The following is a 12,757-nucleotide window of genomic DNA, read 5'->3' as shown; positions in this document are numbered from 1 at the left end:
CAAAATGCACTTGACTCTTTTTGATCACTAACAGTTCTCAAATTAGTCCAAGCTTTATTCCTAACAGCTAGTTTTCTATTTCTCACAGCATTTTCGTAGGCTGCTCTACATTGAATAATCTCTTTATCACATGGTCGATTCTTCAAAGCAAGGTGTAGCAGTAGGTAAAGGGAGACATACCCAACTGTTGATTACATTTTAACTAGTCATATACACATAGCCCACTTTTCTTCTGTTCAAAATTTTCAGTGTATTCCCCTATTTTAAATATTGGTAGATGGTGCGACTACTCAATTGCCTGCCTTCGACGTCAAGAAGAGACCCATAGATTTGTAAAATGCTTCATCTGAGCCCTGTCAGAATAAGAAGATCACCTTTGAGTGTAGTTTGACTGTTTGTGAAAAAGATTTAAAAGGGCAGATGAGTCAAAGAATTATTCTGTGTTGACAATGAAAATAATACTCGATAAATAAGAAAAGCCCAGCCTCCAGTAGCTGTATTGAAGACTTTGTGTTTTTGGACTTTTCAGGTGGGATCCACAATGGGAACTTCTCAGTTCTGGTAAAAAATGTATTTCTGCTACTGAAATAATATCTAGCTTTGATCAGCTATGCAAGCACTCAACCCATTTTTAGGCTTCCTTTGGGAGCTGAGCTAGCAGACATATTTGCTATTACATTAGTGCTTAAGGCTACTGTAGATTACTGGCAAGCAGAATTCCATCCAGTTTGTGAGCCACAGTCTTTCTTGCTTTGTGTTAGATGCCCTTATGTAGAATAGCAGATATTAGAGGGGCTGGGATCTTGATCCATTTGAATTTGTATGTAACATTTGACACTAGAGATAATGGTATTCTCATTGATTGGCTAGGGTTGGCTCCACAGCCATATTCTGGCTTTGCTCCTTTCACCAAACAGGATGTTGTTTTTCTCTCTCCTTTGATAATGTTCCACAGATTGTTGATACCTGTGGCATTCCCAAGAAGCATCACTATATCCTGTGATGTTTAACATGGGTGGCCAACCTTTAAAAAGCCAATTTTGATAATTTGGATTGAGGTTTTATATATATGCGAATGATACACTTATTATGTCTTGAGACCGTTACATCATCTAATAAATGTCCGCAATTTCAAGACTTCCTGAAGTTCTAGACATAAGAGTGGGAAAAAATCTGTGTCCAACTGTGAATTGGCTACTTTAATTAGTACCATAACTTGTGGTCTGTGAAGGACACTTGGGCGTCTTCCTGGATGCCCAGCTAGCCATGAAAAGTGAGACTGATGCAGTGGCCTAATCTTACTTCTTCCAAATGGGAATAATTGACACCATATGTAGATCTGGGGTAATTAACACCTTTATGCCAGCAAAGTAGAATTTTGTAACCTTTTATATCTGAGCATTCCATCCCCCCCAGATTGGAAAACCTTAATATGGGCATATCTTTGCAGTGCGATTGACACTGACCTAGTGAAATTCAGTCCGATTTCCCAAGCCCACCCCAGCCTCCATTGGTTAAAAGCAAAATTCAAGGCTCTGAGTTATCCCTAAAACATGCTCTCCTCTACTTTTTTCCATTTTTGGTTATAAATCTCTAGCTTTACATCCCAACGAGACTCTTCTGAACCTGCTCACAGAATCTCTTTGTGATACTCTAGAAAACAAACTGGGGGATGGAGGATATTTTCGATGTTGACTTCCACATTATTCAGATCTCTCCCAGAAAATGTTACATCCATAGCCAACTTTTTGGGATTCTACACATCTTTAAAAACGTATAATTTCAGCAGACTCCCAATACCTTCATCAAAAGACATATGACCATTTTTAAAATGGTTTGTAAAAGATCAATCAAATTTTATACTACTCCTCTCAAATGTTTCAGTTCTAGTATTCTTAAGTCCCTATCCTCGCTGGATTCTGAACATTCCCAAAACCCTGCATTACTGAACTTTAATAAATCACACACACTTACTTCATCCCTTTTGAATTTAACCCTGAGATACTAGAGCTTCCCTAAGTCATGACACTCTGAGAGCTCCCCTCAGCAAGGCCTTCAAAGACTTTTTTTGTATAACCTATTTTACTGACTTTCCAACATACAATTTTACATAGTTTGCTCTATCGGGATCGTATTTCTTACAACATTGATACTTATATCGGGTCACTTTCACAAAAGATTGTGTTAGCGTTCATATAGGATCATATTTCCCTCCCTTTTTCTTTTTGAAATCTTTTTATTTTTTTCGTTTGCGAGGCCCCTTTTGTCTGAACAAAATCGCAATGATGTAAATGAAAAGCAATCAGTTGAATTTAAGAGAAAAAAAGAAAGAAGATACAAAATAAATAAATAACTGCTACTGCAACTGTCCCACCATCCTCCTAACCTCGCGGCACCCCACCCCACTTTAGTCTTTGAGGGTATCCATTCTCCAATTCAATCAAACTATGGAAGGATTCCTGTTGGCAGTTCGGGCTGGACTGTTTCCACGAGGCACAGGATCAAGACTGATTTGCATATAGCTGTGTCTGAACTGGGGTGGCGAAGTGAGCTAAAGAACGATGTTGAATTCAACCCAGATCTGTGACTGGGGGTGAGTGTCTGAAACGTTTCAGAGCTCCGTCCATCATCTCCTTGTGTTTCATCCTGCATCATTTCAAAGTTGTGTAGGGCTCAAAATGGGGCAGCATGTTTCTTCCATGAGGCATGGTTGTCTTATACCCTATTAGTGGTGACCATATTTTTTTCAAATTTTGTTCTAATCCCCTGAATTTTATGTGTGATCTTTTCTACTGCCAAAGTATGCCACACATCATTTGTCCACTGTATCTATCTCCGGATGGCTTTCGGTTTGGCTTGACTGTACAACTGTTGTCTGACCAGTTCTGATCAACATAAAAATTGCTTTCAGGAGAACTACAGAAATTCTGCAAAGCAGAATTGAAAGGTATGCTCACCCTTCACAGGGGCTTCTGAAATCTTCAAATTAAAGTAATGCATCTGTTCCTGTCAGGCAGCATACGAGGAGGCCCACTGCATGCTCCCAGATGAGACAGAGTGGGGAGGACAGCAGGAGGGCTCAGGGTGGAGGTTCCGCCTCAGCTTTATATATAGAGAGACTCACTCACTCACTCACTCACTCACTCACTCACTCACAATGTGCACCCACAGCGGCACAGGGGCGGCTGGGTGCAGGGTGCTTATTTGGCATTGGGTGCCCTGTTGGTTTCAGTGGGAGATCTCCGCTCGGAACAAACACTGCAGGTTGGGGCAGGGAGGCTTCCTGGAGGCGACCACCGGTTGGAGAGGTACTTTGGGATGTAGGGGGTTGCTTGGACACAGTCAGGTGCAAGGGTGTCTTTATGTGTTGGATTTCCTTACCTGCTCTGGTCGCGTCTGGGGGGACCCTCTAGATAAAGCCTTCAGGTGTCATCGGGAGGCTTGAGGTAGGTCAGGGATCACCAGATCCCAAGTCATGATTGCTGGGAGACGACATCATGGTGTCGGGCCGTGGGCATCTGATGCAGAGTGGTGCAGACTTACGGATTCGGCCGGAGCCAGAGTCTGGTTCTTGAGCAAGTCCAGTGCTCATGGGAGACAAAGTCTTTGTAGGGAATGCATGGCAGGTCCTATGGGTACTGGGGAGCTGCTGGCTGCAGGACGCGTCGGAATTCCACTGGAGCAGGTCGAGGTCGGGACAGGCCGGTAGCCCTGGGGCCATGCCAGTTGGTGTCCTCCTCCTTCCTTCAGTACGGCTCTTCGGTCCTCCTTCTTCTTGCTTTTCTCGGTTGGCAAGGTTCGAGGTAGCCCCTAAATACTACATTTAGGGGGGTTTAAGGTAAGTACAAGTTGGGACCCATGGGTCACTTCCTTAGGGTGGGTACACCCCCTATTATGCAACCCTCCAATTGGGAGGGGAGGAAAAGCCTCTCTCTGGTTAGCGGGGTCCCCCCATCTTCAAGATAGCGGGGACTGAGAGTTGTACCTCGCCTCCTTCACCTGAGTGGTGGAGTTGGCAAATGTGTGCACATCTCTCCTCCTAGCTTGGTTTCCCCGCTGATTCTCCCTCCCAAAGTGGGGGCTAGAACCGATGGGGGCCAGTTGCTGGGAGCAGCAAATTGTTGGGCAGCTCACAAAGGCGGGAGGAGGCTTGGCACCTCTGCCCAGGATGTGCTTTGTTTCAGGACGCAGAGAGCGGGAGGCTCTAGACCCAGGGGTCCAAAAACATGTCTGGGGGTGGCAGCTGGCGAGCAGCCACTCAGTCAGGACACTAGTTAGATCGTTTTTCAGGGAGCATCTCTAAGATGCCCTCTGAGTGCATTTGGCATTGAATCACACACATGCATCAGTATGGGTTTAATGGGCTGAGAGGTTTGATACCAAACGTCCCAGAATTCAGTAAAGCCGTTATGGTGCTGTGGTGTTTATAATGAGAAACTCCCAGACCATATACTCTTTAAGGCTTTACTGCCCTTGAAATGTCTAAGAACGGACACTGTAGGGGTGCATGGCTCATGCACCTGTACCCTCACCAGTGGCATAGTCCACCCAACTAGAGGGATGTCTTACCTATACCACAGGTAGTGGGTTGTAGACATGGAACACAGTGTGCCATGTCAACACTTCACTTTTCTCTGCACCAAAAGACTCAGCCTGCAAGGGCAGTGTGTGTGTGTTAAGGTACAGGACCTCTAACAGTGGCACAATTTGTGCTGCAGACCTTCGAGGCCTTCCCTGGTCACTGTGCCCTTGGTACCTTTTACAATGGACTTGCATATGGCCAGAGAAGTGCCAATTGGGGGTGCAAAGGTACAGTTTTAGAGAAGGAACCTGGTTAGCAGGAACCCAGTGTGCACTTAGTCAAAGAGCATCAACATCAGACAAAAAGTGGGTGGCAACCATGCAAAAATTGGCTCTTTCCTACAAAAACCTTTAGCAGCTGATTCCTTAACTTAAAATACCCCCAGGCGTCAGACTAGATCTGGAAGATTTTTGAGTAGTATCCCTGAATGGCAGTAGGTGGCTTAGTTCATCTCAGCAACGGCAGTGACATGTATGAAATCTATGTAGACGCCACCCCAGCGCTCTGACATCTTTCCTTTCTGTGTCAGACAACGCTGATCCAGTCTGAGCTGACCTCAGTCGTTTTTGATGGGTTTTATTTGCTGGCTTTTATCAACTCTTTTTGAGAGATTTCTTTTCTAATGTGAGGATGTCATCTAAGAAACCAGCTGGTTTCAAGCCATGTGGTGCCCGCCACAGACAGATGTCTTAGACAGACTCCCTTTGGTGTGTTTGTGGTGCTACGATTATGAACATCACTCCAAGACCTGTGAGGACTGGTGTATCATTCATCCTAAGGCAGAGAGGGAAAGATCCCTCAAGCTCCTCGACGCCTGACATTGGACGGCCCGGCGCCGCTGCAGATTTTGGATGCATGGAAAGTCCCGGTATCATTCGCAGAGCCTCACCCAGCAATCGTCGTCGCACTCAAATTCATCAGGGAAATCGTGTATGTCCCTGTAGGAAAGTGCCTCTTTTGGACATGGTTAGCCCCCACTTTTTGCCAGGAAAATGATGTTATTTTGACTGGAAGTGTACAGGGTTCCTGCCAACCAGGTCCCATGTGCCAGAGCTCCTTCCCTAAACTGTACCTATTGCTTTCACAATTGGCCCCACTTTAGCTCACATACAAGTCCCTTGTAAAATATACCTCTGGTACAAAGGGCTTTGTGGCTAAAGAGGTGCCTAAGGTCTGCAGCGCCCCCCTAAGGGACACCTCAAAAAGCACATACACTCCGCCACTGCAGCCTGTGTGTCTTGGTGCCGACAAAACTGAAGAGTCAACATGGCTCACATCCCTGTGTGCCATGCCCAGAGACACTGCATGGGATGTAGGTAAGACACCTCTAGCAGGTCCGAGCCCTAAGGCAGGGTGCACTATATCCTCTGTGAGGGTATATCTGCATGAGCAGATATACCCATGAAATATCCATGTCGATTCATGGATATTGACAGTGACCAGGGAAGCCATAGTAAGTTCATGGACTCGACACTCCCCAACTCCATGATGACTTCACTGAAGTATGGGATGTTTGGTACCCAACATCTTGTCACAATAGACCAGCAGTGATTTCAGTGTCCGATTTATTAAAGAATTGCACACAGAGGACCCCTTAGAGGAATCCCCTGAAACCTAACAACCCTTAGTGTGATGACCAACAGGCTTAAGCCAGCCTGCTACCACCAGACAGTGGTCTGACCTCATGGGGTGAGCGCCCTCGCGTTCAAAGGTCGAGAACAATACCTGTGCTGGGTGGAGATGTTCACACCTGCCCCTGGTCAGGCAGTGCGATCTGTAGCGAGGTGCTTTGAAGGCCTTGCCACCTTTGTAACGTGGCCCCTGCCTCTCCTGTTAGAAAGAGCAGAACCCCCTTCCTGCCCTCACCCCCTTTTGGCGGGAGAACAGGCAGGAAAACTCAGCAAGGGTGGTTGGTGTGCCCCCCTTTGCCAACTCCACCCTCCAGGTGCTGGAGGCGAGATGAAGTACACTTTTCAGTGCCCACCATCTTTAAGATGGTGGGACTTATCCAGTCAGGGCTAGGGCTATATCCTCCTCCTACAGGAGGTGGGCATAATTATGGGTGTAGACACCCCAGCCAAGGGGCCCATTGACCACTACCTTGAAACACCCCTAAATCCAGTATTCAGGGGGCATCCTCAGACCCTGAACTTCAGTTACTGATCAGCTACGAAGAGCCAGACACCACAGAGTTGCACCAGCAGAGAATAATGCAGGAAACTACTGACTTGGCCCCCCTCCCTACCGGCTTGTCTTCAGCCCTCGATGATCCTGTGCCAAAAGACGACTCGTCCTGCAGCCCAGTGACTTCCAAAACCTGGGAGGACTGCCAGCCTTTGACAAAGATCAAGACCTCCAGAGAACAGCAGATTTGTTCACCAGCAACAAACTTCAAGCAAGGCATCTGTGACCTGAAAAACCACGAAACCCTGCTCCCGGTTCCACCTCTACACCCAACGCCTCCAGCCCGAGTCCAAGTGAACTCTACTCTACAAGAATACTAAGATCTATGGCTTAATTGTACCAGAAAATGTTTGTACAAGCCAAGCCCCCAGTGTTTTTAAGGGTCATAAGCCTTTTTTCCATTTTTGAATTCAGCACTGTCTTCTGCCCACCTAAGCTATCACTATTTTCCTCCGGGCTTCTATTTCTACAGGTGCAAAAAAAAATCTTTGAGAAGGCTTGACATAGATAAAGTAGGTGCGATGATACATTCGTCTTAACAACATTGATCTTTCCCAGCCGGAAGATTTATTGCCTATTCCATTTGTGCATATATGTTATAATTATTTTGATTTTTTTCTTAGGGCAGCCGATTAACTTTAGTCCAGACTGTTACAGAATTTGAGGGGTTTAGTCCCAGATATTCAATTGTTGCTTTTTCACATTTCATCTGTCATATATCTCTATGTATTGCCTACCTTTTGGGTCCAGAATATTTAACATTTTTGAATTATCTTTACTAATTTTGAATCCTGAGACTCTATTAAAGGCCTTGGGATATTTAACAAGCATGGGTAATGACGTTTTGGGCTCAAGCACAGCGAGAAGCATATCGTCTCTGAAAATGCTACGTTCCTCTGCTCCAAATTTGACCCCCTAATGTTGCTATTCTTAATGCTATCAGTGGCTGAGTTGGGAGTGTGAAGAGGACAGGCGTCGAAGGCAAGCCTTTCCTTGTTCCTCTCTGCAGCTGGACTTTTTCGGAGCTGACTCAATTGACTTTAATCCAGCTTCCGTGCTGTTACAGGTTGGCAAGTATCCAGTTTCTCATTGCCGGACTTAAGCCAGTCTTATCTAGGACCACCCTGAGGAATTCCCAGCTCTCCCTATCAAATTATTTTTCTCCATGTTAGCACACAAGTAGAGCTGGGATTCCTTTTGTTTTTGTTTTGCCTATTTGGTCAGCTGCTTTCTAATGTTGTCTGAGCCCTCTCTATCCCCTACAAAGCCCATTTGCTCTGGCACAGCAAATACCATCAGGTCTTAGTCTAGCCTTCTTGTGTGGATTTTAGTGATTATTTTAAAGTCAATATTCTGCAGTCCTATAGCTCTATATGATTTGCATTTATCTACTGGTTCCCACAGTTTCCCTGTTTTATGTGAGATATCCAAGTTTTCCCCTAAGGAGTTGAAAAGGGTCGCAAGTAGACCAATAATAATAGCTGCAAAATCCCTACAGAAGACCATCAATAGCCCTTCTTGGCAGGGGGCCTAATTAATGGATAGCCTGTAAAACTTTCTGTACTTGTATTGGTTTATCTAGTTCCTCTCTCCTCTTGTGTGTGGCTGTTGGGAGCTAAATCCCCTCTGAAAAGGCCATTTTATTTTGCTTGTTTTCTTGTCCTGATGTGTATATTTTTGGTAAAACTCTAAGAATAAGTCTAATTTTCCTTGCTCGCCTATTATGTGACCCCTTTCAGTAGACTTTAGTTTTGCTATGTATTGCTTGACCCTTTGGGCTCCTAATCCATTCGCCAGCAGTTTATCTGCCTTGTTGCCCTGTTCATAGAATGTTTGTTATAAGTGTCATCATTTTGTTTCATTTATATTACTTCTTAATATCAGAAGTTATCTACACGGAGAAGTCAGCTCTCACGGGTTTTGGTTGTTCTTGTTTGTGTTTATGTTACAACTTCTCTAGCTGCAGAACTAGACTTGTTTCTAACAATCATTCTCTCTCTGTAGCCTTGCAGTCAGAGAGATGGCATGTCCTCTGAATTTTGCTTTGAATACGTCTCACTGGTTAATAACGAAATTACCTTGGAGGTTGTTTCTTGAAAAATAGCTTTAAACCCTCTGTGAGTTCTTCTTTATTTGCAGGGTCTTTTGTTAAATGTGGTTTCATTTCAAATTTCTTGGGGCCAAGTAATTGATTTTACCACACAATCTTCCAAACATATTTTCTAAAACAGAATAGTTGTACAGGCAGTTCTGAATAGAAGTAAGCAGCATGTTTTATTGCTTAAGGAACCGATGCACTTCTACACAAAAAAATCATTATTTCACCTCAGCAGCAAACCATCTTTGTGCCCATAGGAATACTTTGTGCCGGGTACCAAGATAGGATGGGCTCCCATATATCTGAGTATCCTTTGTAGCCGGTCTAGCATTTGGAGATACTTAATCTAGTCTTCCTTCCAAATCTTCATTTATTCTCAAACAAAAAATGCCCTGACCATACAAGTGAGCAACAAATGACTTTCTGCATTATAAATCAGTTAACATTGTGCCATTGTTTCTGTCACGTATGATTGAAGGCACCCATAAAATATCGCACAAGCTCTGTCCTCTAAGATTTTAATGCTGCCAATAGAGGCATTTTCCTTTGTTCTGGTGCTTAATCAATAGTGTTGTTCATCTGGGTAATACACTTTGCGGATGAGATCAACGCTCGTTCTACAACCGCTAAGGCAGCATTTGTCGATTAGAGAGAAAGTAGGAAAGCGTGGTTAGTTACTGCATTTGCTGCACTATATGCAGTCTCTAGACAAAACTGAAAAAAACAAATCCATATCCAGTACTCAGTTTGATCCAACTGTGCTCTGCAACCTATTTTCATTGTAGTTGGCATTGACGAATCCTATCATCACCTTGTCTTAGACTTATAAATGTATTCCCGAAAATTGTTCATAGGGAAGATTTGAACACTGAGCAACAGTTCTCAATTTTAGATGTAATGCCTATTTTATAAACATCTATTTAGATTTTGAACAGCATTTATCCATGGCAGGGTGCAGCAATCATCTTTGTAGTCCACTAGCTACACTGAACTCTTAAAGCAGTATATTGGTAAAGTTTCCATCAGTTCTCTATTAAGCTCACCATTCAATGGTATAACTTTTCCTTTTTTTGCTTGTTCTGAAATTTGTGGTCTATAACTTGCTTACGTGGCCAATTTAGAGAAACAAACAATTCTGCATACATATTTTATTAGCAGAAAATGGTTCTTACCAATTTTAATATTATTGAATGTGAGCACAAAATGAGAATTAAGAAGGAAATGTTTCATTTGAAGACTGGTGGTTAAGCTACAAGGCTGAAAGACTAGTCACTGATATAGTTTATCTGAATAATTTTGTCCTAACTACTTTTGAATTATATTTGTATTGAATAATATTCAGGACAAATTTTCTTTAAAATCGAAGAAAAATTATATAGCCCCACACTGCCCTCAATATTTCCTCAAAGCACTGTTGCATTGCCCTCAGACGTTATGCATGTATGAATGGGAAAGATAATGGTTGGTGTGACATACATGTAGAGAGTTGGGTTTTGTATGTATCTGCTTCCTGTTTATTGCATTGGGCTTCACACAGAGATTGTATAAACTGTGTTTGCATGGTAATGTTGAGAAGAAAGCTAAGGTCCGGGTCAGAGCTGCACAGCAGAATGCTGAGAAATATTTTGAGAAAGTTTTATTTTTCACAAACATATTACTACTTTTGTGTGTTCAGTCTTAAAAAAACTATTTTGTTTTTGGTGAGGTAAAGTCATTTTAGGTCAATTATTTTCAGTGTGCCAGTTTCCTATTCCTGCTTCACATTAGAGTTTTTTAATATTGAGAACTGTTTTAACTGTCAGTTTTTGTGATGCCGGGGATGTTTGATATAGTTTTAGATTAAAATGTAAATTGTAACTGCTACAGCTTCTATGGACCCTGGTAAGCTGAACTGTAGCTCATTCTAGCAATGAAAAAGTATTGTGACGCTGAGGTCTGAGTAGTCTCTATACTTTTTTTGATTGCTATTGAATTTTTTACCAAATGAAAATAAAATGTATGCTCAAAATATTGATATATTGAGTTATGTTACGTACGTACATTTTTAGCAATGATTACTTTTCACTCCATTTGGAAAATGTTGGTTCTGTTTAGCACAACACTTTTGTAAATTATTGCAGATGAAACAGCATCAGATTCTCGGAAGAGAGGGGAAAACAGTGAATTCACCTGAGGTTTGTTAAAGTGCTTTAATGTCGAACTTACAAGTATGTAAATCCAAACTTTTTTTTTCGTTGTCTAATTAACATCAAATTAGTTAATAAATAAGTTATTACTACAAAGTTTTGATCCAAAATTAGCGGGACAGGTTTTTTTGTGAAATGTAATATAACTTGGGTATAAGTGGATAACTGGGGGGACAGTGTTGCTGACCAATTTTTAAGAAACCTATTTTTTAATTTTATTTTACAGTGTAGAAGTAATTCCATGTTAAATTCTGGTTATTCATAGTTAAAAAATATTTTAAGCGGAGCAACACTTTTTCTATATATTGATACTTCCCTCATGGACTTTAACACACACCAGTTGTGTTCATATGTATTTGCAATGTTGACAGATTAATATAACATTTTTTAAATTTCATTCTAGGAGTGGGAAGCAGAAACTCATGATTGGTATTGTTTTGAATGCCATTTGCCTGGAGAGGTGTTGGTTTGTGACCTCTGTTTTCGGGTGTATCATTCCAAGTGTTTGCCTGACGATTGTAGGCTTAGAGAAAGTAGCAGTCACTGGCAGTGTCCCGTGTGCAGGGTGAGTACGTTCAGAAATTCGCATTATAACCTAATATTTTAAATGTGTATATTGCACATTAAAGTTGGCACACATAAACTGAGTCATTTGATGTTTATTTTTTTTAATTAAGAATCCTATTTCATACGTATATATGCCATTAATACCTGCATAAGCAATATGTATCTACAACAAGTAATATTGTTATACACAATATTTAAGGTTACACAACTATTCAGGTGAAAATTGCAACATTTAATTGATAGCATAATGAAAATCATAATCAGGTGAATTCATTTTTCAACACAATTAAAAGATATGAAAACACAAAAGTAGTAATAGGGGAAGTGACAAGAAATTATAGTGGAGAAGAAAAAAAAGGTAGAAGACTAAAAATTAAGGGTTCAACTATCAATTCCATAAATATTCAGAAAACAACTTTAAAAAGCACACTAAATCCCTAAAAACATTATAGTGGAGAAGAAGAAAAAATGTAGAAGAATGTAAATGAAGGGTTCAGCTATCAATTCCATAAATATTCAGAAAAAAACGTAGAAATGCCCATTAAGGGGCACATGCATCATTGTAAATACCGGTCGCAAGGGGGCAGATTTGCAGAATCTGCCCCTGTGCGACCAGTATTTTTGCATTTGGGATGCATCAACCCAAATGCAATTTCTCAATTTAGGTAATCCCAAATTTTGCGATTTCCTAAATTGCAAATGCATTTAGGGAATCGCAATTTGCGATCCCTCAAATGCAGTGCAAGAAGCAATGTGAGATTTCGACTTTGCATTAAGGAATTGCACATTTTTTAGATTTTCAAGGGGATGGTAATTTGCGATTCCTTTGAAAAATGCACAAAAGTGAATTTTTTAAATTGCCATGTGATGTACACACATGCCCTTAGGGCATGTGTGTGCGCCACATGTGCACACATGCCAATTTCGGAGGTGCATCAGGGTGGCCTTTTGGCACCCTTGCACCCTTGAAATTGCATGCGCAATTTGCGAGTCCCTATTTGGTACTCGCACATTGCGCATGAAATTCCCAAAAATTCCTATAGGTCTCCAGGCCCATAGGAATGAATGGGAAGCAATTCCTTATTTGCAATATAAGGAATGTGTAGGAATCGCAATTTGTTTTGCGATTCCTACATGCAT

At 42.0% G+C, this 12,757-nt stretch overlaps 1 protein-coding gene across 5 annotated transcripts in view; it reads left to right on the top strand.

Annotated features, from left to right (window-relative positions):
* ZMYND11 (zinc finger MYND-type containing 11) overlaps positions 1-12,757 on the top strand; it is a 785,443-nt gene that overhangs the window by 315,228 nt on the left and 457,458 nt on the right. For all 5 annotated transcript variants that reach the window (XM_085631939.1, XM_085631940.1, XM_085631942.1 and 2 more), the window contains 2 exons: positions 10,985-11,038; positions 11,454-11,615. In XM_085631939.1, the coding sequence (XP_085488065.1) occupies positions 10,985-11,038; positions 11,454-11,615 (216 nt within the window). The remainder of the gene's footprint in view (positions 1-10,984; positions 11,039-11,453; positions 11,616-12,757) is intronic.

Source organism: Triturus cristatus, chromosome 10, assembly GCF_964204655.1.
Source record: "Triturus cristatus chromosome 10, aTriCri1.1, whole genome shotgun sequence".
Taxonomy (NCBI): Eukaryota; Metazoa; Chordata; class Amphibia; order Caudata; family Salamandridae; genus Triturus; species Triturus cristatus.
The sequence above is the reverse complement of the archived record's forward strand: the minus strand, read 5'-3'. Positions and strand labels throughout refer to the sequence as shown.